This window comes from Rhineura floridana, chromosome 4 (genome assembly GCF_030035675.1).
Source record: "Rhineura floridana isolate rRhiFlo1 chromosome 4, rRhiFlo1.hap2, whole genome shotgun sequence".
Lineage (NCBI taxonomy): Eukaryota > Metazoa > Chordata > Lepidosauria > Squamata > Rhineuridae > Rhineura > Rhineura floridana.
This window is the reverse complement of record NC_084483.1, coordinates 124,677,201-124,704,009: the sequence shown is the minus strand read 5'-3', so window position 1 is coordinate 124,704,009 and position 26,809 is coordinate 124,677,201. Positions and strand designations below refer to the sequence as shown.

The 26,809-nt window shown below is 38.0% G+C and overlaps 1 protein-coding gene across 10 annotated transcripts in view; it reads left to right on the top strand.

The window, feature by feature from the left end:
- Window positions 1–26,809, top strand: part of PRKN (parkin RBR E3 ubiquitin protein ligase) — a 1,296,326-nt gene that overhangs the window by 599,587 nt on the left and 669,930 nt on the right. For all 10 annotated transcript variants that reach the window (XM_061624330.1, XM_061624331.1, XM_061624327.1 and 7 more), the window contains one exon: window positions 25,330–25,445. In XM_061624330.1, coding sequence (XP_061480314.1) covers window positions 25,330–25,445 — 116 coding nt within the window. The remainder of the gene's footprint in view (window positions 1–25,329; window positions 25,446–26,809) is intronic.

The following is a 26,809-nucleotide window of genomic DNA, read 5'->3' as shown; positions in this document are numbered from 1 at the left end:
ATTACTTAAGAAATGTATCTGTCGATTTTTCTCTAAGTAAACATGTCAATTTATCCATCTCTACTAAGTCCATTAATTTCAATAGCCATTCTTCCGTTGTTGGTGTTGATTCCATTTTCCACTTTTGTGCATATAATAATCTTGCTGCCGTAATAATATATAATATTATTCTTCCATATTTCTTTTCTATTTGCTTATCCATAAAACCCAATAAAAAAAATTCTGGTTTTGACTGAATATTTATCTTTAGAATTTTTTGCATCATCCTACCTATCTGTGCCCAAAATAATTTTGCCCGTTTACACAACCACCACATATGATAAAATGATCCTTCTTGTTGTTTACATTTCCAACAAACATTAGAAACATTACTATACATTTTTGACAACTTTTCTGGAGTCATGTACCAATGATACATCATTTTATAGAAATTTTCTTTAAGATTATAGCATAATGTAAATCTCAAGCCTTTTTTCCACATATTTTCCCATTGATCCATTTGTATATTATAACCAAAATTTTTTGCCCACTTTACCATACACTCTTTTACTTGTTCTTCTTCCATATCCATTTTCAGCAAGAGTTTATACATTTTCGCAATTATATTTTCATCATTTGTACACAAACCTATTTCAAAATCAGATTTACTTATTTCAAACCCATACATTTTCTTATCCATTTTATATCTCTCTAACAATTGTAAATAGGCAAACCACTGAGAACTATATCCTTCCTTTATCAGTTGTTCTCTCTCTTTCGTTATATATTCTCCATATACATTTTCTAAAAGTTCTTGATAAGTTAACAATTTCTCTTTTCCAGCCATTTCTCTTCTATAAAATGCTTCTTGACTTGAGACACATAATGGTATTTTCGAGTAAAACCTTGGTTTATATCTATTCCATATTTTCAACAGAAGACGTCTTATAAAATGATTATTAAAATCCACATTAACTTTTACTTTATCATACCATAAATATCCATGCCATCCCCATTTCAGGTTATGGCCCTCCAAATCCAATAGTCTTTTATTCCTCAATAATAACCATTCCTTTATCCAGACTAAACAACAGGCAGCATAATAAAGTCTCAAATTTGGTAATCCCAGTCCTCCTCTTTCTTTGGCGTCTTGTAATAATTTAAATTTAACTCTTGGTTTTTTTCCCTGCCAAACAAATTTAGAAATATCTTTTTGCCATTGTTTAAAAGGTAAATCAGAGGATATTACAGGTATTGTTTGAAACAAAAACATCATTCTCGGCAATACATTCATTTTTATCACGGATATTCTGCCCATTAATGACAATTGTAATTTATCCCATTTTAGCAAGTCTTTCTTAATCTCTGTCCATAGTTTTTCATAATTATTATGAAACAACTTTGAATTTTTATTTGTCATAATAATACCTAAATATTTCAACTTTTCCTCTATTTTAAAATCTGTCTTGTCCATCAACTCTTTTTGTTCCCTTGAAGATAAATTTTTCACCAACATCTTTGTTTTTTGATTGTTGATCTTAAATCCTGCTAACGGTCCAAATTCTTTTAATTTGTCCATCAAAACATTAATTCCTTCCAAAGGGTTTTCTAATACAATTATCAAATCATCAGCAAATGCTCTCAATTTATATTCCTCTTTTTTTATCTTTATTCCCGAAATCCTTTTATCTTGCCTTATATCTCTAAGCAGCACTTCCAAGACCAAGATAAATAAAAGAGGAGATAATGGACATCCCTGTCTTGTACCCTTTTGTATTTCACATGAGTCCGTTAACCCCCCATTAACAATTATCTGTGCCTTCTGAGATATATAAATAGATCTGATCCATTTTATAAAATTATCTCCAAAATCCATTTGTTCCAAGACCTTAAACAGAAATTTCCAATTCAAATTGTCAAATGCTTTCTCAGCATCTAAAAAGATCAAAGCTGCTTGTTTATCATTTCGTTGTTCTAAGTATTCCAACACATTCAAAACGTTCCTGACATTGTCACGTAATTGTCTTTTAGGTAGAAACCCCGCTTGATCTTCCTGAATAAATTGTTGCAATATTATTTTCATTCTTTCTGCCAAAATCATTGTAAAAATTTTATAGTCATTATTCAATAAAGATATCGGCCTGTAATTTTTTGTTTTGGTTAGGTCCTGCTCCTCTTTAGGTATTAATGTTATATTGGCATTTTTCCAACTGTCCGGTATCTTCCCCTCTTGCAAAATAGAATTCATTGTATACTGTAAAGGTAATAAGAGTTCCTCCTCCAAACATTTATAATACACTGCTGATAGTCCATCCGGTCCTGGCGCCTTTCCTAATTTAATTTTACTTATAGCTTCAGATATTTCTCTTGACATAATAGGACCATTAATAGCTTGTCTCTGAAAATCTGTAATTTTAGGCAAATTCTGTTTAGATATATACTCTTCTATTTTTTCAGAGGGAATTTCCTGACACTTGTACAAAGTTGAATAATATTGATGAAAAACCCTTTGGATTTTAACATTATCTGTCAACATCTCATCTCCTTCTTGTATCTTTAAAATAAGATTTTTTTGTCGTTCTTTTCTTAATTTATATGCTAACCATTTCCCCGGTTTATTTGCAAATTCAAAAGTCCTTTGTTTAGCAAAATTTGATTTCCTTTCAATTTCTCTAACTGTCAACATTGACACTTGTTTCTGTAACATTTTAATTTGATTTACAATAGAAACTTTAGTTGGATTCTTTTTCAATTCTTCCTCTTTTTGTTTTATTTCTTCCAAGATTAATTGCATTTTCTGTTGTTTCTTCTTTTTTAATTCAGAGTTACATTTAATAAAATATCCCCTCATAAATGCTTTACTTGTATCCCAAACAATATTTTCATCTGTTCCTTTATGTAAATTGTGTTCAAAAAACGCTTTTAATTTCTTCTTACATTCTTGCACTATTTTATCATTCTGTAATAAAGATTCATTTAGTCTCCATCTAAATCCAAGATTTTTTTTTTTTGAAAGTCAATATCACTGGATTGTGATCCGAAAAGGTTTTTGGTAAAATATCCATTTTGGAAATGTCTTTCACTAGGTTTTTAGACATCCAAATCATATCTATCCTCGAGAATGTTTTATGTCTTTCTGAAAAATAAGTAAATTCCTTTGCATTGTCATTTATATGTCTCCAAGCATCCACCAATTCTAGATTTTCCATCAATTCAAAACAAATCTTCGGTAATTTACCCTGTGTCTCTTTAATATTTTTCTCAGAAAGTCTGTCCATTTTTGGTAAAATTACTCCATTCCAATCACCCATAACACACCAATGATCATATGAAAACTCTGACAATTTTTCCATAAGTCCTGTGTAAAACCTTGTTTTATCTTCATTGGGGGCATAAATGCCCACTATCAAAATTTTTGTACCCTGTAAAGTAATTTCAACCCCCACAAATCTACCACTATCGCCCAATAATATCAATTTAGGAAGCAATTGTGGGTTAATATAAAGAACAACACCATTTTTTTTTGATCCAGCCGAAATAAATTCTTCACCCAAATTTTTACAAATCAAATATTTGGAATCTTTCTTCTTGATATGAGTTTCTTGTAAACAAATTATATCCAATTTTAATTTTTTCAAATAATGAAACACTTTCTTTCTCTTCTGCGACGTATTGGCTCCATTTATATTCCAAGTTAGATATTTGTAATCCATCTTTAAGCATATATTTTAAAAAGTACCTGATGCTCCCTTTAATCCATCATTTTCCTTTCCCTCCTCTGCATGTTCCTGTTGACTTTGTTTCCCAGGAATTATATCCATGTCTTTGAGTTTGTCTTCTTCCATGTCTTTTGAAGCTTTTCTCAAAAAGTCCCTTGCTTTTTGAACAGTATTCAATTGATATTTTTGTTGTCTGAATGTAAAAATCACTCCTTCTGGAACATCCCACCTAAATTGAATTTTACATTGTTTAAGTTTTTCTGTAAAGAAAGCATATTCTTTTCTCTTGCGTAAAAGTCTAATAGGGATTTCTTTCATCACCAGTATTTCCTTGCCATCGATTTTAAAGATATTATTGAAGTGTTGTTGTAATACCATATCTCTGGTCCTCTTTTTTACAAAATGCACAAGCACACCTCTTGGGATTTTTTTCATTGTTGCATATCTTGAATTAATTCTATAAACTTTATCTATTTCAAATTCCATCAGATCTTCATTCCAATCCAAAAATTTTACCAGAGCATTAACCATTTTATCTCTGATATCTTCACCTGTTTCTTCAGGAATTGCACGAAATCTCAAACAATATTCTTTATCTCTCAATTCCATCACAGCGATATAGTCCAAATTTTTTTTCAAATTCCATATTTAATATATCTGTTCTATTCTCCAAGGTTTGCACCTTTCCTTTAACATTTTTTACCACTGGAAATAAACATTTGGAATACTTTATTCCAGGGAACCATCTGAGTCCCAGCTGATATGGAGAATGAAACCAGATAGTTTGCCTGCAACTTTTCCCTTATTCTAGTTTTTCTGGGGAGGAAAACCTGCTCCAAGATAATCCTTGATTATGACATGTAATTCTAACTGTAATCCTAACTTTAATATATGATTAGAAACAGAGATATATCTGGGTAGTTCTTAGTCCTGGGAATACCCTTACTATATTCTGATAACCAGAATACAATTGCCATAATCTTCTGAACATGTGATACCTTTATCCTGTAGGATTTTGACTGAGTATTATGATGATACACTTTTTATTATCTCTTGGATCACTTAAATACAATATTGATGAGGGCATTGTAAATATCTAGATTGTGATCTTAAAATAGACAATATGATTAGAGTTTTAACTCAGGATTGTGGTGTTTCATAAAATACTACAGTGCAGACCTAGTCATTAGAGATGCAACCAATTTTTTTTCTTAAAACAAAATTTCAAGGTGGATTGGGAGGTTCCTGCTCAGGCAAAACATCCAAGGAATTTTGAGAGAATCAATAATAGTTTTGATTAGCATAGTGAGTTCTTGTGGGAGTTCCACACATCCCAAAGTTGCTACAGAGTCGTGTTTAAAGTAAAACTTAAAGGATAATTTGGGTGTTGCTGCTCAGGCTGATCATCTCAGTAATTGTGAGGGAAGCATTGAAAATGAGGAATGGTAAGAGCAAGTTAACCTTCTTGAGGAATGCAATACATCTCTACTTGCCATTTCAATTCATATTGTTGATCAAGGTCCATATTTCTAATGAAGCAGAGCATTCATGGCTCACGCCAAAACCAAGTCCATTATTCAGAAGCACTTATAAAAAATCCTCTGGGCTTGTGCTTCCTGTGATGCAATGCATGAGAGGCCCATTTGGACCACGCATTGAGAACACTCCTCCAATAAACTCATTATTCATAGCAAATATAATCTTTCTTCAGTGCTTTGTAGTCTGTGGAAATCTTCACCTTTGGCCTTGTCCTAGCTGAGATTTTGTTGAAGAGGTTCAAGGAAAAAAATGAAGGCAGTCTCTCTCTCTCTCTCTCTCTCTCTCTCTCTCTCTCTCGGGTTCTGGAAAATGCATCTTTTGCTTATAAGTAGCTGTGCAACAGAACACACCATCCTGCCATAACATGATGTTTTTATTGTTATGTAGCTTCGGGATGTTTAAGAAATAAAATGAATAAATAATATTTTTGTTTAGAGTTATTAACTGAGGAAATGAAGAGTGAAGCTTGGCAAGGTTTCAAATTGTGGCAAGTTCTGATGTGCCTGTTGGTCATTCTTGACAGATGCTTACTGTCTTTTTCCATCATTTAGATTAATTGAGTGTGCATGGAGGAGCTGTATACATGTAATCCTTTTTAAAATGTTGAAATCTCCTAACAGGGAAAAGTGTCTGGAAATGATGGAAATGAATTCAGCTCCCCATTCATACTTCTTAACAGCTTATCAGTATTTGCTGGCACTGGGATTGTGGTGGTTTCAAACACGGGCACCAGAAGCCAGAAGCTGATCTTTTACCTCATGCAGCACTAATGTTTATACTTCTCCTGAAAACCCGGTTGGCACATGTTGCCGTTCAAGAGCTCTAACTATGTTGCAATAAGCATCAACTGATGTCCATAGGCCAATCCTGACTGGCCAGTCTGAGTAACTTGTTGCTATGAATTGCAGTTGCAGATGACCGGTACTTTGCCTCCTCTAAAAATTGTCCCATGGCAATAGCTGTTTGGATTATGCTCCTTGGTCTTAGTTCTGCTTGATCTGGCCTTGGCCTTTCCTGCCTCGATCATGACCTTCTTTTGATACCTGACAAACAAGAAATCTCTCATGAGGCCTTACAGAATTTCACCTCTAATAGGCTCCACCTATTAGATTGTACTGTGCGATCTCACACTCGACACCTATTTACATGTGTGATTTTCATCAAGCTAAGGATAGGCCTTCTTCCCATGTTTTGCACCCAAGCTATAGTAGGGCTTTTTTTTTTAAGAGTAGGTTAATACAAATATTAAAAATGAAGATACTGGATGCAGTAATTGATGACCAGGCCCTATTTCTTTAACCAGAGAAGCAATTTGATTTCTTCAGAATAAATGAAGCAATAATATTCCCTCCTCCCCCAAAAAAAATTTATGGTAGAAAAAAACTTTAAAATAAAGAAAACATCAGTTTTGGGTATCACCAGTGGAAATGTGACTTATAATAATAAGTGTTGTTAGTATCAACTATGCAGGGACACTGACAGATCAGGTTCCAGTATTGGTGAAACTGACATAGCAGATGAATTCTACTTTTTAAAAAATGAATAATTTCAAATACAGAGTTGCCAAACCCTATTTAAATATACATATCATGTCGTTAAGGGAACATGGTTCTCCAAGAGAAAGATTAGAGGATTATTTTCTTGACCTATTTACTAAGCTCATGTTTCCATTTTCTCTTCTCTGACATATATAATGGAAGTTAAAACAATAAATACAGGTTTGCAAGGGTCCACATAGACAGCAAGGGAGTGGTTCCTCTTCTGCTCATTTTCAGTCCAGGTACGTATGGTGACAGTATGCATACCTTGTTTGTGCAGTAGTAAAAAAAAATAGAATGTATGGTTGCTCCTAAAGTGTTCAGCTAAGCATGATCTAATAGATCCAAGATATGATATATGAAAAAATATGCTTGCTTTACATTATTGTGATTTAAGAAGACAGTCCTATACACATACGTCCCATTCAAGTCAGTGGCACTAGGGATAGATGGATCAACCTATTTTTGCTCCTTATTAGATGTGCTAAATGACAGGTCAATTCTGTCTTATTTTTAGTGAGTTTTGTTTAAAAGAATGCATGAAAAATTCACATTTAAATTGTACACATTTCCAATGCATTCTTCCCCTAAATTATGCACTTTCATATACATTTTCCATGTAAAATAACCTGTTTATGTGCATTTTAAAATCAAAACTGCATCACAAATGTTAGAGAAGTGTGTAATCTAATGGATTGTATCTTAAGTTACGCTCCCTGGTGTTCTTAAAGGAAAAAGGTCCACGGAACTCAGTGGAGAGTTCTGTGAGAATCTGCATATGATCAGACTGCAAATTTCCCCCCTTGATAGGTTCTATGATCTATACTACAACCAAAATATATGCATCTTCAAAGGCAAACCTTCTGCAGCCAGATATAAATAAAAACTTCCTGCTATTGCCTAATGGATATATTCTTCCTCCTCAAGGTTCAACATTGCTGCATGCATTGCTCACTGGGGGAAAAATATCACTGTTCTAATTTTAAAACTCTGAAACTTGTAACGGAAAAATATTTTTAAAAGGCATTGTCATGTAAGAGAACAGAGTCGTCCTGATTGTAAAATGAATGGATATTCTGTGTCTCATTATTAAAGAACCAGGCAATTAAGTAGTCTCTTTTCCTTAGCCAAGTTGTGATTGGCATGAAAGGATCATCAAGAGTCTCTTACAGAATCATGCTTTTGAGAAGGTGAGCAAAGAGTCAGAACTATGACCTTGCTGAGAATCACTCTGAAGTAATTCAACCGCAAGGGACTCATCAGCCTACTGTGATGCACTAGAGAATACATCAGGCTAAGAGATTTATCTGGTCTCAGTGGGAAAATATTAGATACAGGGTTTAGATCAGTCAGAAAATGTTATATTCTGGATCTCTGGGCTCATGCAAATGGCATTATTATCTAAATGTGCTCTTGATCCTGTATCTTAACTAGGGTCATAGGAAGTGCTTCAGTAATCCTGGAGGCTGCTGCTGCTCTGTATGTCTGATTTAAGAGGCTCCTAACACACCACGTCTTTAAAAGGGTGATGGGATATGGAGGAGATGGTAGAGTAAAAGTTCCAGCTGCTTAACACTTTAAGTTGAAACACCCCTAGTATCTTTAATTCATCCCCAAATAAGACATGCAATTGGTCCATCTAGCTCAGTATTGTCCACACTGACTGAAAATGGCTCTCCAGGGTTTCAGGCAGGGATCTCGCCCAGCCCTAACTTGGAGAAACCAGATACAACCTTCTGCCTGCACGCCAGATGCTCAGCCAGTGAGCTATGGCCCTTTCCTGTGCTAAACCATGAACTGGGGAGCACAGCAATGATGTGGTGGAGAAATAGTGTGCCCTTCCCCTATGTCACACAGATAGTGCAACATATGAGCAAAGGGTTCTGTGTGAACATCTGATCATGCAGGGCCTTGTTTGTTGTGCTTCCTGCCCCCACCTCACACTTTTTTTTTCTTTTTGAGAAAGATAAATAGTGTGGATGGGGCATTGATGCAATTAGGCATTTGTGTGGAGGCCCTGACTCATATGTTACAATCATCTGCATGGTGAAAGGAAAAAGCACACTGGTCCTCCACCTTGTGACGGTCCCAAGTAGCACCTGGATTTGGGCTAGAACGCAAATTATGTAGTGCAGTAAAATATGTACTTATTAGCAAATTTGTTTGTCCTTATGATGGATCAGGCAGGGCAGACTTTAGCCTTCCAAAAAAGTAGGACATTCATCTCAACCCACCCTCCCCAGCAGTACAGCCTCTAGCTCCTAACCACAAAGTTGCTTCTCCCCCCAACCTCTGATCAAAGTACTTCTGGTCCATTAAGGAACATTGGTCACAGGTAGCAGGAGTTAGGCAAAAGGTAGAAAGGAGACTTTCTCTCCCCATTTCTCTGTCTTTGAAAGGCACATGTGGGAGTGGCATGGCTGAGAATTGGCGTGTCCTCCCCTTTCACTGCCCTGGCCCCTCTCGCACTGTACTTTACAAGTGCCAACTTGGCATTATTGCAAGTGGCATTATGCCTTCAACTTCAGAGCACTAAGGTTTGTAAGATATGCCAGTAACTCTGTTGATGTCAAACTGTTTCACATTAAGTGCCTAGCCTTGGTAACTTGCCGAATAAGAGCCTAACATTGTGGGTAAATAAGTGAAAATAACCTGTCTTAATGGCTGCAGTGTCACTGAGTTCCCATAAAGCACTGGCCAAGGAGCTTGAAAAAATGCTTGGAAGTGCACTAGAGTGTTTCCAGTGTCAGTATGCCTCAACACATCTTTGAAGGGCTCTGTGATAGCTTGAAATTTTATAGTGAGGAAAGAAAATAGACACTGGGTGGCCTGTTATCCACAGTATATCATGTCAGTGGTCTGTAACAGCTGCTATCAGAGCCTAGGTATGTTGTGCCAATCTGCCATTAATCTCCTGATCAATGATACAGCTTACTGTAACAGCTCTTTCTGGAGCTTTTAAGGCACAGTGTGTGAATGAATGCTGTGGGAGTTCTGAAGTCTTGGAGCATTAGCAGAAAAGAGTATGTGTTCACATTTTTGGACAATGTTTGCAGGTAAATATTTATCTTCCAAAAAGGATCTTTACAGATGAGGTAGTGTTACTTGCTGCTGGGTTGGGACTTGAAGACTGTGGTGTATAATTTTATCTTGATCCAAGCTGAGGAACAATGCATGACATGTCTCATCTTATGAAAGGCCAGGAGTCATTATAGTATTATGTTTTACTCATCCTTGGTGAGAAGGGTGGGCAACTTGTTCAGGACTGCAAGTCAAACTGGAAACCTGTTGTATGTGAGAAAGCTTGAACTAATTGGCATATTCAGTTATGCATATGCCTGAGCCTCATGTTGTCTAATAAGCATTTTTTATGTGGAAAGGGATTCGGGCAGGGGATATTTTCTGATAATTAAAAGCATATATTTTTCACACTGCTTCATATTTTTCACATTGCTTCATTGCTGTTTGCATCACTGAATGACTGCAGCTTTGGCAACAGCCCTTGTTCCTCCTAGTAACAGTGATTTTTTGCATAGCCAATTGGATTTGACTATGGGCTCATCTACATAGGAGCATTTCTTCATAGAAAATACACTGCATTTACCTTTGTTATAGATTTGCACCATGCACTTTCTGCTCAATGTTAGCTGACAGTTGGTTTTTCACACAAGTAGCTGTTCCTCTGGGAAGGATGTTGTTTCCTTGTGGCCCTGCCTTATAATTATACATTTCCACTCCCTGTGGTAGCTGAGCATGCTCAGTCTGGTCCACCAACTGCAGTAGATTCCTTTAAAAAAAAAAACACCCGGAAGTGCAAATATCTGTGTTTTCTGTGCCTATGTTTGGTAGGATATAGCTGAAATACAAATCTTTATTTGAGCAGTGTTATGCTTTTGCATACAAGTTAGGGGGAAAAGAAAATAAAGGCACCGTTTGCAGCAACATAAAAAAAGGCCAGAATGCAGGAGAGCAGCCAGAAGTTGCTTGTCAGCCCACAGGAAACAAAATGAAAAAAGGGAGGAGGAGATAATGGGCATGGAGAGGGGGAACAATTGACCCACCCACCTAAAAACAGCGAAGCAAAATGCCTACATGGAGGAGGGAAGCAAAGCCAATATGTATTTTTCTCCCCTTTTTGTATTATCAGTGGATTGGGTTAGTACAGAGTTACAGGAGGGAAATTGCTTGATAGCTTCTGTTTTCCAGTAATGTCATGTTAACCATGCAAATTTAAAGGAGATATGAGTAGCACCCAGAGCTTGGAAAAGTTACTTTTTTTAAACTACAACTCCCATCAGCCCCAGCCAGCATGGCCACTGGATTGGGCTGATGGGAGTTGTAGTTCAAAAAAGTAACTTTTCCAAGCTCTGGTAGCACCAAACACACAGTAAACCATCATATAGATGAGCCCTATGTCTACCTTATAAATTAGCTCCAACAAGTTATTTGTCTGACTCCAAAAAAGTAAATGTCTATCCTTTTTACACCTAAATGAGGTTGGAGGAGGATAGACTCCATCTCTCTTTTGCCAGCCTCTTGTACAATTAAAAACAGGATAGTTAACAAAAATAATGCAGGCTGGAAATACAAGGTGGTGGAGGAGGCATCGTTTCTGTGCTGGAAATGCCACAGGAAGTGCTGGATCTCCAGCATAGTATCAGAGTTCAGCCCTGGCCTGACTTTGAACCAGGGGTCTCCTTGGAAGAGGAGTAGGGGGAGCAGCCTGCCCCAGCACTGCCACTTACTCATAGGAATCTCATTGTTGCAGAGCTTTTGGTCCCCAACATTCCAGCTGCAGAACCAGAGGTCTCTACAAAAGTTGTCTGGGGGGCCCAGCTGGCTCTCAGACCCCCACCCAATCACCCAAAGAGGCAGAGAAGACAGACAGGCAGACAGGAAATTCCACGTCCGGCTTGCTGCACAAGGCTACTCTTTACGTGGGATTACTGAGGAAGAGGAGAAAGCCCATGTAGTTGCTTACTTCGATCTGGACATGGCTGAGAGCCAGGCATAGGTAGAATCTCCAGTTCATATATAAGCTTTTTGGAAGAGCTGTCTGAAATTTGGAAAAATCACAGTGGAGCTGGAACAAGCCATGCTGTGAAGAGGTGCCCGATGGAATGGTGCTTGCTACTGATGCCTGAATACCATGGGTGAACTCCCTTGGCTCTGCTAAGAGACCAGCTTGATCAGGCTCCTCCCTTGATTTTCATCCATCCACAGTTATTCTATCTGGCTATATTATTAATTATTATTTATTCAATTTATATCCCTCAATTTATATAATATATATATTCCTCCCAGGGCAAAGGGAGAGATTGGATTTCAGGGCCTCCCCATTGGTTCTGCCACTTTTGGCTCCTCCTTTCCAAATTGTTCCATTCCAGAGGACCATTAAAAGAACTTAATAACAGGACTAGTGTCTGAGCTTGTTTTTTTTCCTCTTCCTTCTCAATTCCTATTCCTTTTGTGTCATATCTTTTAGATTGTAAGCCTCAGGGCAGAGACATCACTGGTATTTGTGAGCCTCTCTGGAAGCCTTCTTCATCTGAAGAGTGGGCTGAAAATTCTTGAAATAAATAAATTTATTTGTGAATAAATAAAGTTTATTATTAACTTCCTCCTCTTGGAAGGCTTGATTCAGAAATGGCCCTGCAGCTATAAGCATCTTTGGAGAATACTTTAAAAAAAACCCTTTAGATAGAGTTGTAAATTCATCCCTAGTGCTTGCTGAACAATATCTCAGTAACTTAAAACTTCAGGTACTCTTAATCAATATCCTGGTTGCTAATTGCTGCTCAAGCAAACATTCTCAGAAGGGGATTTTGAAGGCTCCAGTTGACTCTGGGAAATGCCAAACTATTTCCACGGTATTAGGAAAAAGGAATTGTGCAGTCTTTGAGGTTGTCGAAGTGCACTCATTTGTGGGAACATCTTTAAATTGTTTTCTGGCACATATGGAAAGCCCTCTTTTTTAATGTGTTAATTTTTTAAAAAGTATAAATATCAGGGGATTTTTATTCCATATGTGCTGTACACACTTGCTGCATGGAAATGTTCTTTTTTCTGAGCCGGGAGTGAGCATACAGAAGCACATTGCTCTTTTCTCATTGGATTTGCTGTACCTGGCAGTTACTTACTCTAAAATATCAATGGTGCTTGTCTTTCAAAAATAAAAGAATTGAGCAACTTGAAGAGGTTAGCTGTGATATCCAAAGACTGCTGGTCTCATACAAGAACTGAGCTTATCTGTTGCAATGAAAAGCCTACCAAAATCTAAGCAGCCAAGTACATTTACAGTTTGATTCTTATATATGAAGTGAACTGTTCTGTTAATACATTTCCTACCTAATATAAATAATAGTGATTTAATTACTATTCTGTAGGGATGTTTCTGAAATTCTCCTGATCCAAATTTCTCCCAGTATTTTGGCATTCCACCTGCTTGTTTCTGAGACGGAACTGATATATTAGGAATTCTCCTTTATTGTGTTTTATTTCCAAATTTTGTGGAAAACACCATGCATGCTCTGTTTGCCACAGATATCAATTACTTTTGTTTACTAGCAAAATCAACCCCCATGCCAATGCATTACCGAGGCAGGCATGCACAGTGGTAATGCACAAAAAAGAAAAAGAAGCAGTATTGCTTATATACAGGACTGAATTAATATTTTTATGTGCGTGCAATTTTTACTTATGTGCCTTTGTGTGCATTGATTAGAAAAGCAAAAGCAAAAAACCCACATTTGATGCAATTGGCTGCTGTTGTATCAATATTATTTTGGGGTGGTATTTTACCAATGTGCAACGGTAAGTTTGGATATGACTAAAGTGCTGCACAAAAATCATATCAAAGAACACAGCTTCAGTTCCAGATTTAATTTCAGAAATGTTCCTACTTAAAACAGAATATTTATTATAGGAAATGTATATCCTACCTTTCAAATAAATTCCCAGGACAGCTTACAATACAAAATTATACATGCATGGAAGTACATTTATCTATAGCTGAAATTAACGGGGGGGGGTTTCCATCATGTTAAACAGCAATTACACTCCTACCCCACCCCATGCCATTTTAGACTCAAAAACACTTCCTTAACAAGCATGCCAGTTTTCATGATGATATTTAAAAAAGCTCAGGGAGAATCCACAGGTTAAAATATATTTTTTTTAAAGTGTAAAAAAACCCAGAAATGATTTGGACTTTTCCCCAAGAAATTCTTATAGGTTTGGCCCTCAAATTTTAAAATAGAGATGTAACTACAGTACTTGTAGTCTAATTCATAGCCCCATCATGTGAGGTGCTTTTTTTGGTGTTTTCAAGTTAAAAAACCCAGTGGTTGAATTTTAATACATTTATGAAAATTAACATTATGGTCAACCGTTGTGCCCTTGAACTACAATCAGAAAGGCCACCAGGAGTAAAGGGCAATTAACAAGATGTCCCCTGTGAAAAATGACAGGAAAAACAAACCACAATCAAAATAGCCAGACAGAGTAAAAGGACTACAAAGAAGATGGCTGCCGTGAAAACTGGTGGAAAATCAAAGCCTTTCTGGAAGGAATAGAAAGGCCAGTTTGAGTTAATACTTCTCTTAAAGCTCAACCTCTGCCCCCCCAAAAAACCACCCAGTGCTACATCGCCCAAGTCCCAACTGACACCGGAGCTGAACAAAGCAAATATTGCTTAGCAACCTGCCCCAGTTTCATTTCCTGTCCTCTGAGGGCTTAGCTCTGATATTTCACTTATATTTGTGAGTGTTGGCCTTCTAAATTTCCTTTTCTTTCTCTGCCTTCTTCCCCCCTACACAAAGGAGGCAGATTCTATAATAAAATAGTCTTTAAAATGTATAATGTATTTATAACATATAATGTATTTTAAAATGTTTAAAAATGTAGGTATAGATGTATTTTATTTATTTATTTATTTATTTATTTATTTAATTCGATTTCTATACCGCCCGTAGCAAGCTCTCTGGGCGGTGTACAAACAATAAGATGTATAATTACATTTCAGTTTTAAAACAATCCTTAAAAACACAATTAGACGAGCAGACAAAACACAACCAACTTAAATAATATCAAATACAAATACAAGATACAAATATTAAGATTTAAAATGATTTAAAATGATTTTAAAATGCCTGGGCAAAGAAGTATATATTTCTACCAAACAGCAGGGAAATTGACCAGGTATAGTGAATGCACCAGGGGAGCAGGGGCCAGACCTACTCATTGAGATATTATACTGGCCTACAGATTTGTCAAAATGCAAGTACAATTTAGGTTGCTCTTTCACAGTCCAATCCATTTCCTGTTTAGCTTGGAAGAATTTGGTAACGTGCCTCTGAGCATATGGTGTGTGCTGGCAACACCTGCAGTGAGTCCAGATGACAGCAACAAGACATGTGCTGTTCTGGTTTCATTTTGGCAGGGAGGAAGCGACAATATAAAGTTTGGTAGAAAAATATGCAGCTTATAGGTATGTTCTTAAATAGTTTTTTTGATTATAGAATCATAGATACAATTTTAAAAAGTGCAATTCTATACAGGTCTACTCAGACGTAAGCCCCACTGAGTTCAATGGGACTCCAAGGTTAAGAAAGTATGGAATTATACCCCCTAAATCTGCAATCTTTTGCACACTTACTGGGGAGTAAGTCCCATCACACTCCGTGGGGGTTTCTTCTGAGTAGACCTGTATAGGATTATGCTGTTGCAAAACCAGCAGTATTCAGGAGGTATAGGACAGTGTATGTATGTCATTGTATAGGACAATGTCCATAATAATAAAGGAGCAAGTCCTTTCATAAGAAATATTGATTTTGTACATGCTTTTAGGGCCTTTGTGATATGTTGTGAGGAAGAAATAGTTTGCCAGGGCAGTGTGTGTGTGTGTGTGTATTTTTTTCTTGAAATAAGGTGATTTCTGCCCCCTTCCCCCCATGAGAAACCTTGGGGGAAATGAATTAAAAAAAATAAAAGACAAGAAATACATTTACTTTCCCATTAAGCAAAACTTTGATAGAAGTCAAAGTCATTTCCAGTCTAGCAAAGAAGCATGATACTGTATAACAACAACAAAAACCCAATTCTGTCTTTCATAAAATATGTATTGTCTTTTGTACAATGCTAATGCATTTTGAAATGACCATTTGGAACTATTCTTTTTATTTTTTAGAACTTTTCTGGGATATTTGTCTTTTCAAACAATTATGCATACTCCTGCTATTAGACATTGGTGTTTATCCCACTTTATTTTATTTTATTTTAAATTAGCAATATACAGAGGGATTAGTTGCACAGTTGAATAAAGTATAGAATGTGGTTAGATACCCACTTAGAAGGGCATACTCAGATCACTTAGTTCCTTCTTACACCAGGCTTGAACAAAGTGTCTGCCCTACTAAGCTGAATAACCAGGCATGCATACTGGTTTATCTAGGACTGGATTGGGGAACCTGTAGTCCTACAGAGGTTGTTGGACTCTAATTACTATCATTCCCAGACAGCATGGCCAGTAGGCAGGGATGATAGGACTTGAGTCCACGGGCTCCCCATGATTGATCTAGGAGTTTGGTAAAACCTGTTTCTGTGATCTGCCTAGAACTGTGAAAACAGACTGGTGTGTGGCCAAATGCCAGACGATCCCATAATATCAAAACCTGCATGATATTTCTCCACCCATTTATATGGCAGACATCTTGTTTGTTTGTTTTTTACTTTACTTTCTACAAGATAGGAGAAAGAATATGCCTAAAGCTTTAAACTACTGTACAACACTTTGAATTTATACACAGTTCTAGATGCACTTTCTCTGAACTATCTGGAAATCTTGTAACTTATTATTCAAGGGATACAAGGTAGATGAGGGTGGTTGGAGGAAAATGAATGGACTATGTTGCATGTATGAAGTTACTTTTTCTAGACAATATTCACATGAACATGCATAAGGTATATAATTAAATGGATATGTATTATCTTATAGGCTAGATCACTAAAGTCATAGTTTCCTTTCTGTTTTAGTGTACTTGTGTAATTATTTATGATGTTTTGATCAGTGGCTTTTCCTTGAATACTTGGATACTGTGTTTGAAAAGGGGGGATGACACAAATCTGACAATAAAATGTTTCTTTCCCTCTATTAAGAAAGACATAGCCAGAGGACTCAGTCTGTTAGTGTATTTGAACTTTCCCTTCATGAAGCCCCTTTGGTGTTTTAAACTGGCATACAAATAAAATCTGATTGCCTGTGGAAATTAAGCCTGGAGGAATGGATGGATTTTCTACAGGAAACACTTGATAATAAATTTGAACAGTTGGATTCTACTTTGTGGACTGATATATACATGTAAGACCTGAAACACAGCAGTGATGCCTAGCATAAGATTCTAAAAAGTTTATTTGATGCCAAACTTTATTTATGACTTATGGGAGTAGTTAGACCATGCATATCTTTAACAGTCTATATAGTAATGCAATGAATTGGGCTCATCACAGCTAGGATGAATCAAGACTTAACTTTTATTGCTAGCACTTACCTCTTCAATTAATTCAGGCTGAGTTCAACAAACTATGACCTCTAGCTATGGTATTGCAATCTTCATGTGATATTGCCCTGGCATGCAGAAGGAAGATGCAGACAGTTTAAGCTGGGTTTAATAATGGCTTCAACTTTGTTTAGAATTAAGAACCATCTAACTAAGGGAAATGAGGTTGGTGAGAGAGAGAGAGAGAGAGAGAGAGAGAGAGAGAGAGAGTAGTGTAACTTGCCAGAGAGGATGCCTGGCAGGAACCATCATAGGAGCATAGGAAGCTTCCTTAGACTGAGTTGGTCCATCTAGTTAAGTATTGAGTGGTAGTGTCTCTGCAGGGTTTCAGGCAGGGGTCTCTCCCAGCCCCATCTGGAGATGCTAGGAATTGAATCTGGAACCTTCTGCATGCAAAGCAGATGTACTATCACAGAGCTAATGACCCTTACCTAAGAGGATCATGTCAAATAGTCCTCTTAAGCAGAATCATTGCCTGGTAATAGGCCTATCCATAGAGTAGTTTGCTCCCAGAGGGAGAGAAGTATGTGTCAAGATCTTTTCTGTGGAACTTAATTGCATTTATTTATTTATTATATCTATTAGTCAATGTTATCTGGGCAACAAACAGCTAAAACAAATTAAAATCACAAATCTACTAACAGATCAAGTTCCTTTTAAAAAATCAGTATCAAAGCCTAGACTAAGATATTTTCAGCCGCTATCATGCAGTCTAATAACAGAGGAAAAGCTCTGTCAATCCTAGGTATGTAAGCAGGCATCAGTTTCTGTTCTGTTCTGACCTGTGTTCAGCATGCGTTATTGTTTCTGTTCCACTGCAGTTTGGCTTCTAACAAAAAGTACATTATTTGTCTCACTGTCTACTGTGGTATAATTGATTGCACAATCATTACATTATTCCACACCATTGAATGCAAAGGAAATGCAATGCAAATGGTGGAGAAAACATCATCAGTTATGTATCTTTTGTGAACTGAAAACCACATCTGTATATACCTATTATATTTGCTGGAATTATTTCTGTTCCAGACATGGGATGAATAAGTGAACATTACAATTTCTGCTCCTGTTTTCATTGGAATTCTCAGTCATCTCTACAAGAGATAACGGTCATGGTTACATCTGCAATTCATGGACAAGCTCTCTCCCTCTGCTTTCTTCCTTTGCTTCTGTGTTAGACAATTCCAAGCTCACAATGGTAGCTGAGCATTACTACTTGAGGCACTTCCACCATATGTGAACATTTTACTAATTTAAATAACAAAGCGATAAAATCAATATTTGCATAATTACAAATCTTGTGTTTAATTAAATATGCTTAAGTCCCACTGAAGTCCATGAACTTAAGCATGTATGCATTCAGGATTGCAACCTGCAGTCTTGCGCCCATTACCTTTCCAGAAACAACTGGAGACATTTTTTGTTCTGACAGGCTTTCCCAGATGGATGAATAGGTCTCTTCCATGAGTGTCTGTTTTCTATTGCTCTTATTCTGTTTTGTTTTAAATATTTCTGCTGTTTTTTGTGTTTTTAACTGTTTTTTCTGTTTTATTATACATTTCCTTGATATAACTATGTAGAAGGCAATTAATAAATTGATGATTATGATCTTACATATCTTCAGTACTAAACTAGTGCCCTCCAGATGCTTTGGATACAATTCCCATTGTCCCTGACCATTGGCCATGCTGTTTGAGGTTAAAGGAAGTTGCTCAAAGCATTTGGAGTACACCAGGTTCAAGAAGGCGATTTACTTACAGCTTTGTGTAATTCTTGTAGGAAAGGAAGTTTGGCAGAAGAAGATGTATCAGTATGTATGGAGGTGCTGGCAGCACATGCTGCCCTAGAAAAGGTCTACAAACTAGCTGGTGTGCCAGCTAGACCCATTCTGGGAGATAGAAGATCTGGCTGTGGCTATGTATGCTTTAGGTACATCAAGGCTGGACTATTGTAATAAACTCTATGTGTCAATAAGAAAAGCAGGCTCAGGACTCAAAGGCTGGGTTTTTTTTTTTTTAATGAACTTTATTCCAGATGTCAGTACAGGAAAACAACATCAGGCATTCTAGGCATGATTTGGGATACATAACAGGAGCAGACTAGACATACCTCAGAAGCAGGACAAGCATCCCTCATAAACAGGGTATGCGTGTTTCAGGATACAAACTAGGCAGGTGAAAACAACAACAGACTACATATCTCAGGGTGTAAACTAGGTATGTGGAGGCAATGTCAGACTGTTGTCACCATGCCTTAATCTCGTCCACCCATCCTAAATATAAGGGAGGTGGGCGGGCACATACTTGACCGAACAGTCTCTAGTTCTTTCTTGCTCTTGCTGCAAGGTGAAGGCTCCTTCTAGGAGCTGAAAGGATTTTCTGAAGCTGCCCCTTTTCTAATCTCTATGACCTTGGCTAAACCATAAACAAGGTCTAAAAGACTGCTTTCACTTTCCACTCTTTGGAAGACTTCAGGTTGTTCAACAGCTAGGTCTAGGCTGGGTGCCAGTGAGGCAGCCTCATCAGTTGTCAGAGACAGGGGAGAGTAATGGGCTACATTAACCTCACTAAACTCAGTTGCCAGAGGCTTCTGGAAGTGTATCTCCCAGGATTTCCCTAGCCCCTTCCCCAACATCTGCAACCCACTCTTCTTCCTCCCAATCTTGCCAGAGGTTCTCCTTGGATCCCATGAAACTATGTGGGCTGCCCTTGAAACAGATTTGAACATTTCAACTATTTGAAAATGCAACTGAAGATTACTGACCAGAGTTTGTTTTTATTTGAGATGGTAAGCTGTTTTGTGGAGGAAGTTGTTGTTGTATATTTATTACGACTCTTCACCAGCAGGTTACAGCAATTTAAAATTCAATATTAAAAACAAAACAAATCACAAGAATAGGGTGGGTCCTGAAAACATACATCTCAAGTGCCAAAGGCCAGGGTAAAGAGGTGCATCTTTAATATTAACCAAAAACTGTACAGCAAAGGTGCCAGTGCACCTCTGTGGGGGAGGTAATCTCACAATTTAAGGGCTGCCACAAAGAATGCCCTCTCCCGGGCCACCACCCCCCAAAATTCTGAAAGTAGTGGAACTACTGGGAAGACCCCCTCTACTGATCTTAACACCCAAAAAGATCTATGGGGAAGGAGGCAGTTTCTCAGATATTTGGGGCCTAAGTCATTTAGCGCTTTATACATTAGCATGAGTACCTTGAATTGGGCCCAGAAACAATCTGCCAACCAATGCAACTGTTTTAGAACAGGAGTTATATGAGTTCTAAAAGTAACACTAGCCAGTAATCTGGCTGCTGCATTTTGGACCAGCTGAAGTTTCCAAGTCATCTTCAAGGGCAGCTAAACATAGAACGCATTGCAGTAATTTAATCTGGAAGTACCGTGGTCAAGTTTTCTCTGTCCAAAAGGGGTCATAGCTGGCGAACCAGCTGTAGCTAGTAATAGGTACTCCTAGCCACCGAGACCCCCTGGGCCTCAAGTAACAATATTGGATCTAGGAATACCCCCAAGCTACAAACCTGATCCTTTTAGGGGAGTGCAACCCCATTTGAACAGGCCATCTTCCCACCTCCTAGTTTCAAGAATTTGGAACACATAATAACTCTGTCTTTTCAGGATACAGTTTTGGTTTATTGGCCCACATCCAGCCCATCACTGCCTCCAAACACCTGTCTAGCACCTCAGCCTCCTCTCCCGATTCAGATGGAATAGAGAGATGGAGCTGGGTGTCATCCCATGTATTGATGACAGCTCCCAGCAGCTTCATATAGATGTTAAATAGCATGGGGGACAGGAGGGAACAGTGTGGGATACCAGAGGAAAGCTCATATGGAGTTGAACAGTAGCCACCCATAACTATTTTCTGGAAACATCACTGGAGGTAGGAGCAGAACCACTGAAGTACTGTGCCCCTACCTCCCTGAGTGACTCCAGAAGGATACTGTGGTCAATTGTATCAAAAGCCACAAAGAGATCAAGACTAACAGACAGAGTTGCACTCCCCCATCTCTCTCCTGACAAATGTCATCAACCAGGGTGATCAAGGCAGTTATAGTGCCATGACCAGGCCTAAAGCCAGACTGAAATGGGTTGAGGTATTCAGTCTCTTCCAAGCATGCCTGAAGCCAGACTGCCACCACCTACTTGAACAACTGGGCCAAAAACGAGATATGTGCCACTGGGTGATAGTTCTTTCACTTCTGGGTCCAAGTAGGTCTTCTTAAGAAGGGGATGCACCATTGCCTCCTTCAAGCAGATGGTACTCTACCCTCCTCCACTGAAGCATTGATCACTCCCTGGATTCACCCTGTCAATACCCTATGGCAAGCTTTAGGAAGCCAGGTTGGGCAAAGGTCAAAGAGGCAGGTGGTTGGCCACACTTTTTCAAGCAGCTAGTCAGGCTGCAATAATCAAAACAGATCCAGTCCAGAAGGAATAAACAGTGCACTGGATGCCTCCATTGAACTTGCTCTAACTGTGGCATCCAACTGTCCAAATATAAGCAATATTTATCCCTGAAGTGTCTCCCAAAGTTGTTAAAGCAGGCTGCTGAGGGTGTCAGAGCAAAGCTTTCTTGGTCAAATGACAAAAGCCCATCAGAAAAGCTCTACTGGGTTGCTACTTGTATCATAGAATAGTAGAGTTGGAAGGGGCCTACAAGGCCATCAAGTCCAACCTCCTGCTCAATGCAGGAATCCAAATCAAAGCATTCCCGACAGCATTCCCAAGGCTGTCCAGCTGCCTCTTGAATGCCTCCAGTGTCAGAGAGTCCACTACCTCTCTAGGTAATTGCTTCCATTGTCGTATGGCTTTAAGCGTTAGGAAGTTTTTCCTGATGTTCAGTCGAAATCTGGCTTCCTGCAACTTGAGCCCATTATTCTGTGCCCTGCACTCTGGGACAATCGAGAAGAGATCCTGGCCCTCCTCTGTGTGGCAACCTTTCATGTACGTGAAGAGTGCTATCATATCTCCCCTCAGTCTTTTCTCAAGGCTAAACATGCCCAGTTCTTTCAGTCTGTTCTCATAGGGCTTTGTTTCCAGTGCCCTGCTCATCCTTGTTGCCCACCTCTGAACCTGTTCTAGTTTGTCTGCATCCTTCTTGAAGTGCAGAGACCAGAATTGGATGCAGTATTCAAGATGAGGCCTAACCAGTGCTGAATAGAGGGGAACTAATACTTCATGTGATTTGGAAAGTATAATTCTGGATTACTGTAATGTGCTTTATGTGGGACGGCCCTTGAAGTTGATCTGGGAGCTGCAGCTTGTGCAAAATGCAGTGATGTGAGTGATCACCGGGGGAGGGTATCGCCAACATATTACCCCACTGCTGAAAGAATTGCACTGGTTGTCCATTAGCTACTAGGCCAAATTCAAGTTCTAGTTTTGGTGTACAAACCCCTATGCAGCTTGGGACCAGAATACCTGAAAGATCATTTTACCCCTTATATAACCAGTCGATTACTGTGCTCTACAGGTGAGGGCCTCCTACAGATACCATGTTATCAGGAGATCCGCTCCACAGAACATAGGAAGCTTACTTGTAGTGTTGTAGCATCAACACTTTGGAATTCCCTCCCCTTGAATATAAGACAGGAGCCATCTGTGTTATCTTTTTGGCACCTACTGAAGACCTTCCTCTTTCAACAAGCCTTTTAAATGGAGACCTTATCCCAGTCTGCATCTGTGTTGGAATGGCTTTTTAAGATGTTTTTAAAGGTTTTTTTTTTTAAAAAAATTGTTAAGATGTTTTGTTTTAATATGTTTTAAAGTATTTTGTTTTTAAAATGTTTTAAAGTACTTTTACTGGTTTTGTTTGCCACCCTGAGCTCCTTCTGGGAGGAACAATGGGATATATAATAATAATAATAATAATAATAATAATAATAATAATAATAATAATAATAATAATAATAATAAAAGGCTGATGTCCATCACCAACATACATATGTAGATAACTTTTTTTTCTTAATGTCTTCACCGAAGCCCCTCACAAACAGCAAACTGCTGTTTATTTAAAATATGAAGGGAAAAATAAGTCTCTAGCTATGCGCATACTTGGGGGAGGTGATATAATCACTCTATGGATATCACTTTTAAAAATGTTTTTCTTAGATGTCAGATAAAGCATGAGACATACATATGGCCATTCTTATCCATAGCCCCTTAGATCTGATTTTCATGGATATATTTATAGCAAATATCCAGATTATAAATGTTATTAGGTAAAAAAGAAGCAGCAGCAATTGTGTGCTTTCATTCCTTCAACCTTTTCACTGGATTTTCACAGCATTAAATAGACTCTTAGAAGTTAGAATTCAGAGAGCGGTGTAATAGTATTCTAAAACACTTCCTGTGGTCACAACTGAATCACCATTATGCCAGGTGGACCTAAAGAATTTGCTTATATAAAATACAAAAATAGTTTGTTGTTACCATAAAACTGTCTCATCACAACATTTTTTTTGAAGGATCAAATGCCCATTCACTGTGTGTTATACCTCAGCAGCCAACACTGGTATAGTATGTCTGTGTTGGCCAATCAGTTGTTTACAATGCAAACACAATGTAGTGCAGCTAGCAAATTGTGCATACGACAAACAACAATATATGGGTATAAGGTTCTCTTGAAAATGGTCTTTGCTATTTGATAAATGTTGAAAATACCTAGTTCAAATGAGTGGGATCAAATTACACTATAAAGTCACATTCCTGCATACTAACTACATTATCTGGCTGTGTTGAAAAACAATATGGAGACTAAAATATATATTTACAAAACAAAACAGAATCACTTTCATCAAGAAAATCATATTCCTTATTAAATGCAGCACACAGCACAGTTCTCTTTTGCTGGGATTCTTATGTGCTCGGTTTACAATTTGTCATACCCATAGCAGTAGATATAATTCTGTTGGGTTTACAACACTGTGAATTGTGCAGAAGCTCTCCAGTGACTTTCTATGTTGCTTTTATTATGTTGCTATTCTTCTGTGGTCACTTCATTGCCTTGGGTTTTTTTTGGGGGGGGGAATGTCCCCATCCCTTCTACAGTAGTTACAAAATTGCTGTATATGTATCTTCTTTTGACATGCAACATTTTCTGCTCATGTTTTCCTATTTCTTTTTGTATTTCCAAACATGATTATAGCAGAGATCCTTGATACTCTAAGAGCTTGAAAGTGTTTTTGGTGATGGTTACAAGGAGTTACGTTTTACACCCAATGTAATTAGAAATAGAAGAGGCTTTCTATCTTTGCCTAGTCAAAGAGTGGTACTTTCTGTTCTTCGTATTTGAGATCTGAGCTTCCAGCCCTTCTAGCACTCAAAAAGTCACTCAATTTGGGGGACCCTGAAGGTCTAGATCAAGGATGGAGAACTTGTGGCCCTACAGTTTGTTTGGGCCACAACTCCCATCATCCCTGATCATTGGCCATGTTGACTAGGTTTGATGGGAGTTAAAGGCAACATCTGGAGGGTCACAGGTTCCCTGTCTTTGGTCTAGATTTCAGAACAGCCATGGATTGCAATGTCCTGGTTCTAACAATCTTCTGAGGTTGGAACTGGAAGTGTATTATTTGTTACTTTGGTGAGCATCTGGATGTGGACAAATCCCCTACCTCGCAGCAGACTCTTGTGGGGAAATGAGTTCCTACATGTGGATCACTCCTTGCAGGATCAGGGCCTTTGTATTTCTGTATAAGCTTTTTTCCCCCATTTATCCTTCCTCCCCCCAAGAAAACCAGCACAGAACCTGTGCAAGTGCTGATACACTGTCTTCCTTCAGATTATGTCCAAAGAGCAAAATATACACCTTGCACAAAGATACTGTGAGGCATCCCCTGTAAAGCATCCCTAATGAGTATCTTCTTTTTCTACTGGCAGTAGTGATTTATCTACTGCCTCAAACTTCACTTCGACTAAGATAGAGAGAGGACATGAAGTGGAAGTATGTAATCGTCCTTTTATCTCTTCTTCAATATTGCAGGAATTCTACTTTAAATGTGGAGCACACCCAACCTCTGACAGTGAGACATCTGTGGCACTGAACCTCATTACAACAAATAGTCGGTGCATATCATGTATAACCTGTACAGATGTTCGGTAAGTCACTTTGAAGAATGCCAGGCATACTGTCCTGGCATTACAGAGACTTTGCATTTTAGAATGTTTTATCTTTTAATTCAGTTTTGTTTTGTTCTTACAATGGAATGTGGATCAAATAGAGGTTCTAGTTTTTTAAAAAATAATATAAATCATTGTGTTGCTTCTGTTATTGAATGGATTGGCAAGATGTGTTATGTTGCTTCCCTCCAATTCCCCAATCTGTTAAGGGCATAAAAGTTATAGACATGTTGGGTAATCATTTTGAATGACTAAAAAGCTTTGGGATAACAATAGTTTGTTATCTCACATAGGCATGTTAAAACTCTTCAGTTGTTTTTTAAAAGTTTTTGGGCAGATGTTTTTTGATACAACAGTGTATCAAGCAATGTTATTTAGTGTGTATGTGTGGGTGGTTGTCAACTCACACATTGTCCAATATTTTCCCATATGAGCCTGTCTCTGCCCTGAGGTTAGCATCAGTGGCCCTGCTCTATGCACCCGATCCAGCAGTGGTCCTGAGGGTGGCAACAAGGGAATGGGCATATTCAGTAATGGTCCCTCTCAATGGCTGTGAACACACTAGTCACCAGAACAAATGTTTCCAATAGCCACCCCTGGATGGGGAATGGGTTGATCTGCCCATCAATTGAGAAATCTTTTTGAAGATTGCTGCCGCCAAGTTTTACAGTGAAAGGGGCAGGGCTTGACTAGCGATGCGTGCTCCCATTTTCAAAAGAGAGAAGTAGAGATGCACTGGAACTGGCAGAAAAATGAGTGTGTTTCTACCCTATGGAATGCTCTTCTGGCATTGACAGCACTAAGCAAAGACATTTCTCTACCCCCAGAGATTTGAGTGTTAATTTTTATGCAGCAGTGGCAGTTAGTGGTGTACATGCATACAGTGGTTTTTTTGGTAAAAGAAATGAGGTGCCAGTACTCACATATTATTAATTATTTTGTTTTTCGTATATTGTATTGTACTGTTATCAAGACACTTGGGTAAAATTAATCATCATCATAGTCATCATCACTATCACAGTACATTTACATGATTTTAAATGAGAGCTAATGCAGTATAGCAGCAAAGAACAACAAAGTCCACAGTTCAAATCTTTTCAAAGTTATCAAGTCAGTATGTGGTCTTAAGCAAGACTGTCTTGTAGCCTCACCCCCATTACCTGCAACATGGGGATAATAATAGTGAGTTACCTCACTGGGAGTTTGTAAAAATGTGTGTGTTTGTTGATAGTACCATTTTATCCCACTTTGTGGGAGGGAGTTACAATTGTAATTAAAATTTTACTGAGATAAATTTATGTGAAGTGATTTGAACACTCCAAAACACGCTATATTACATAATT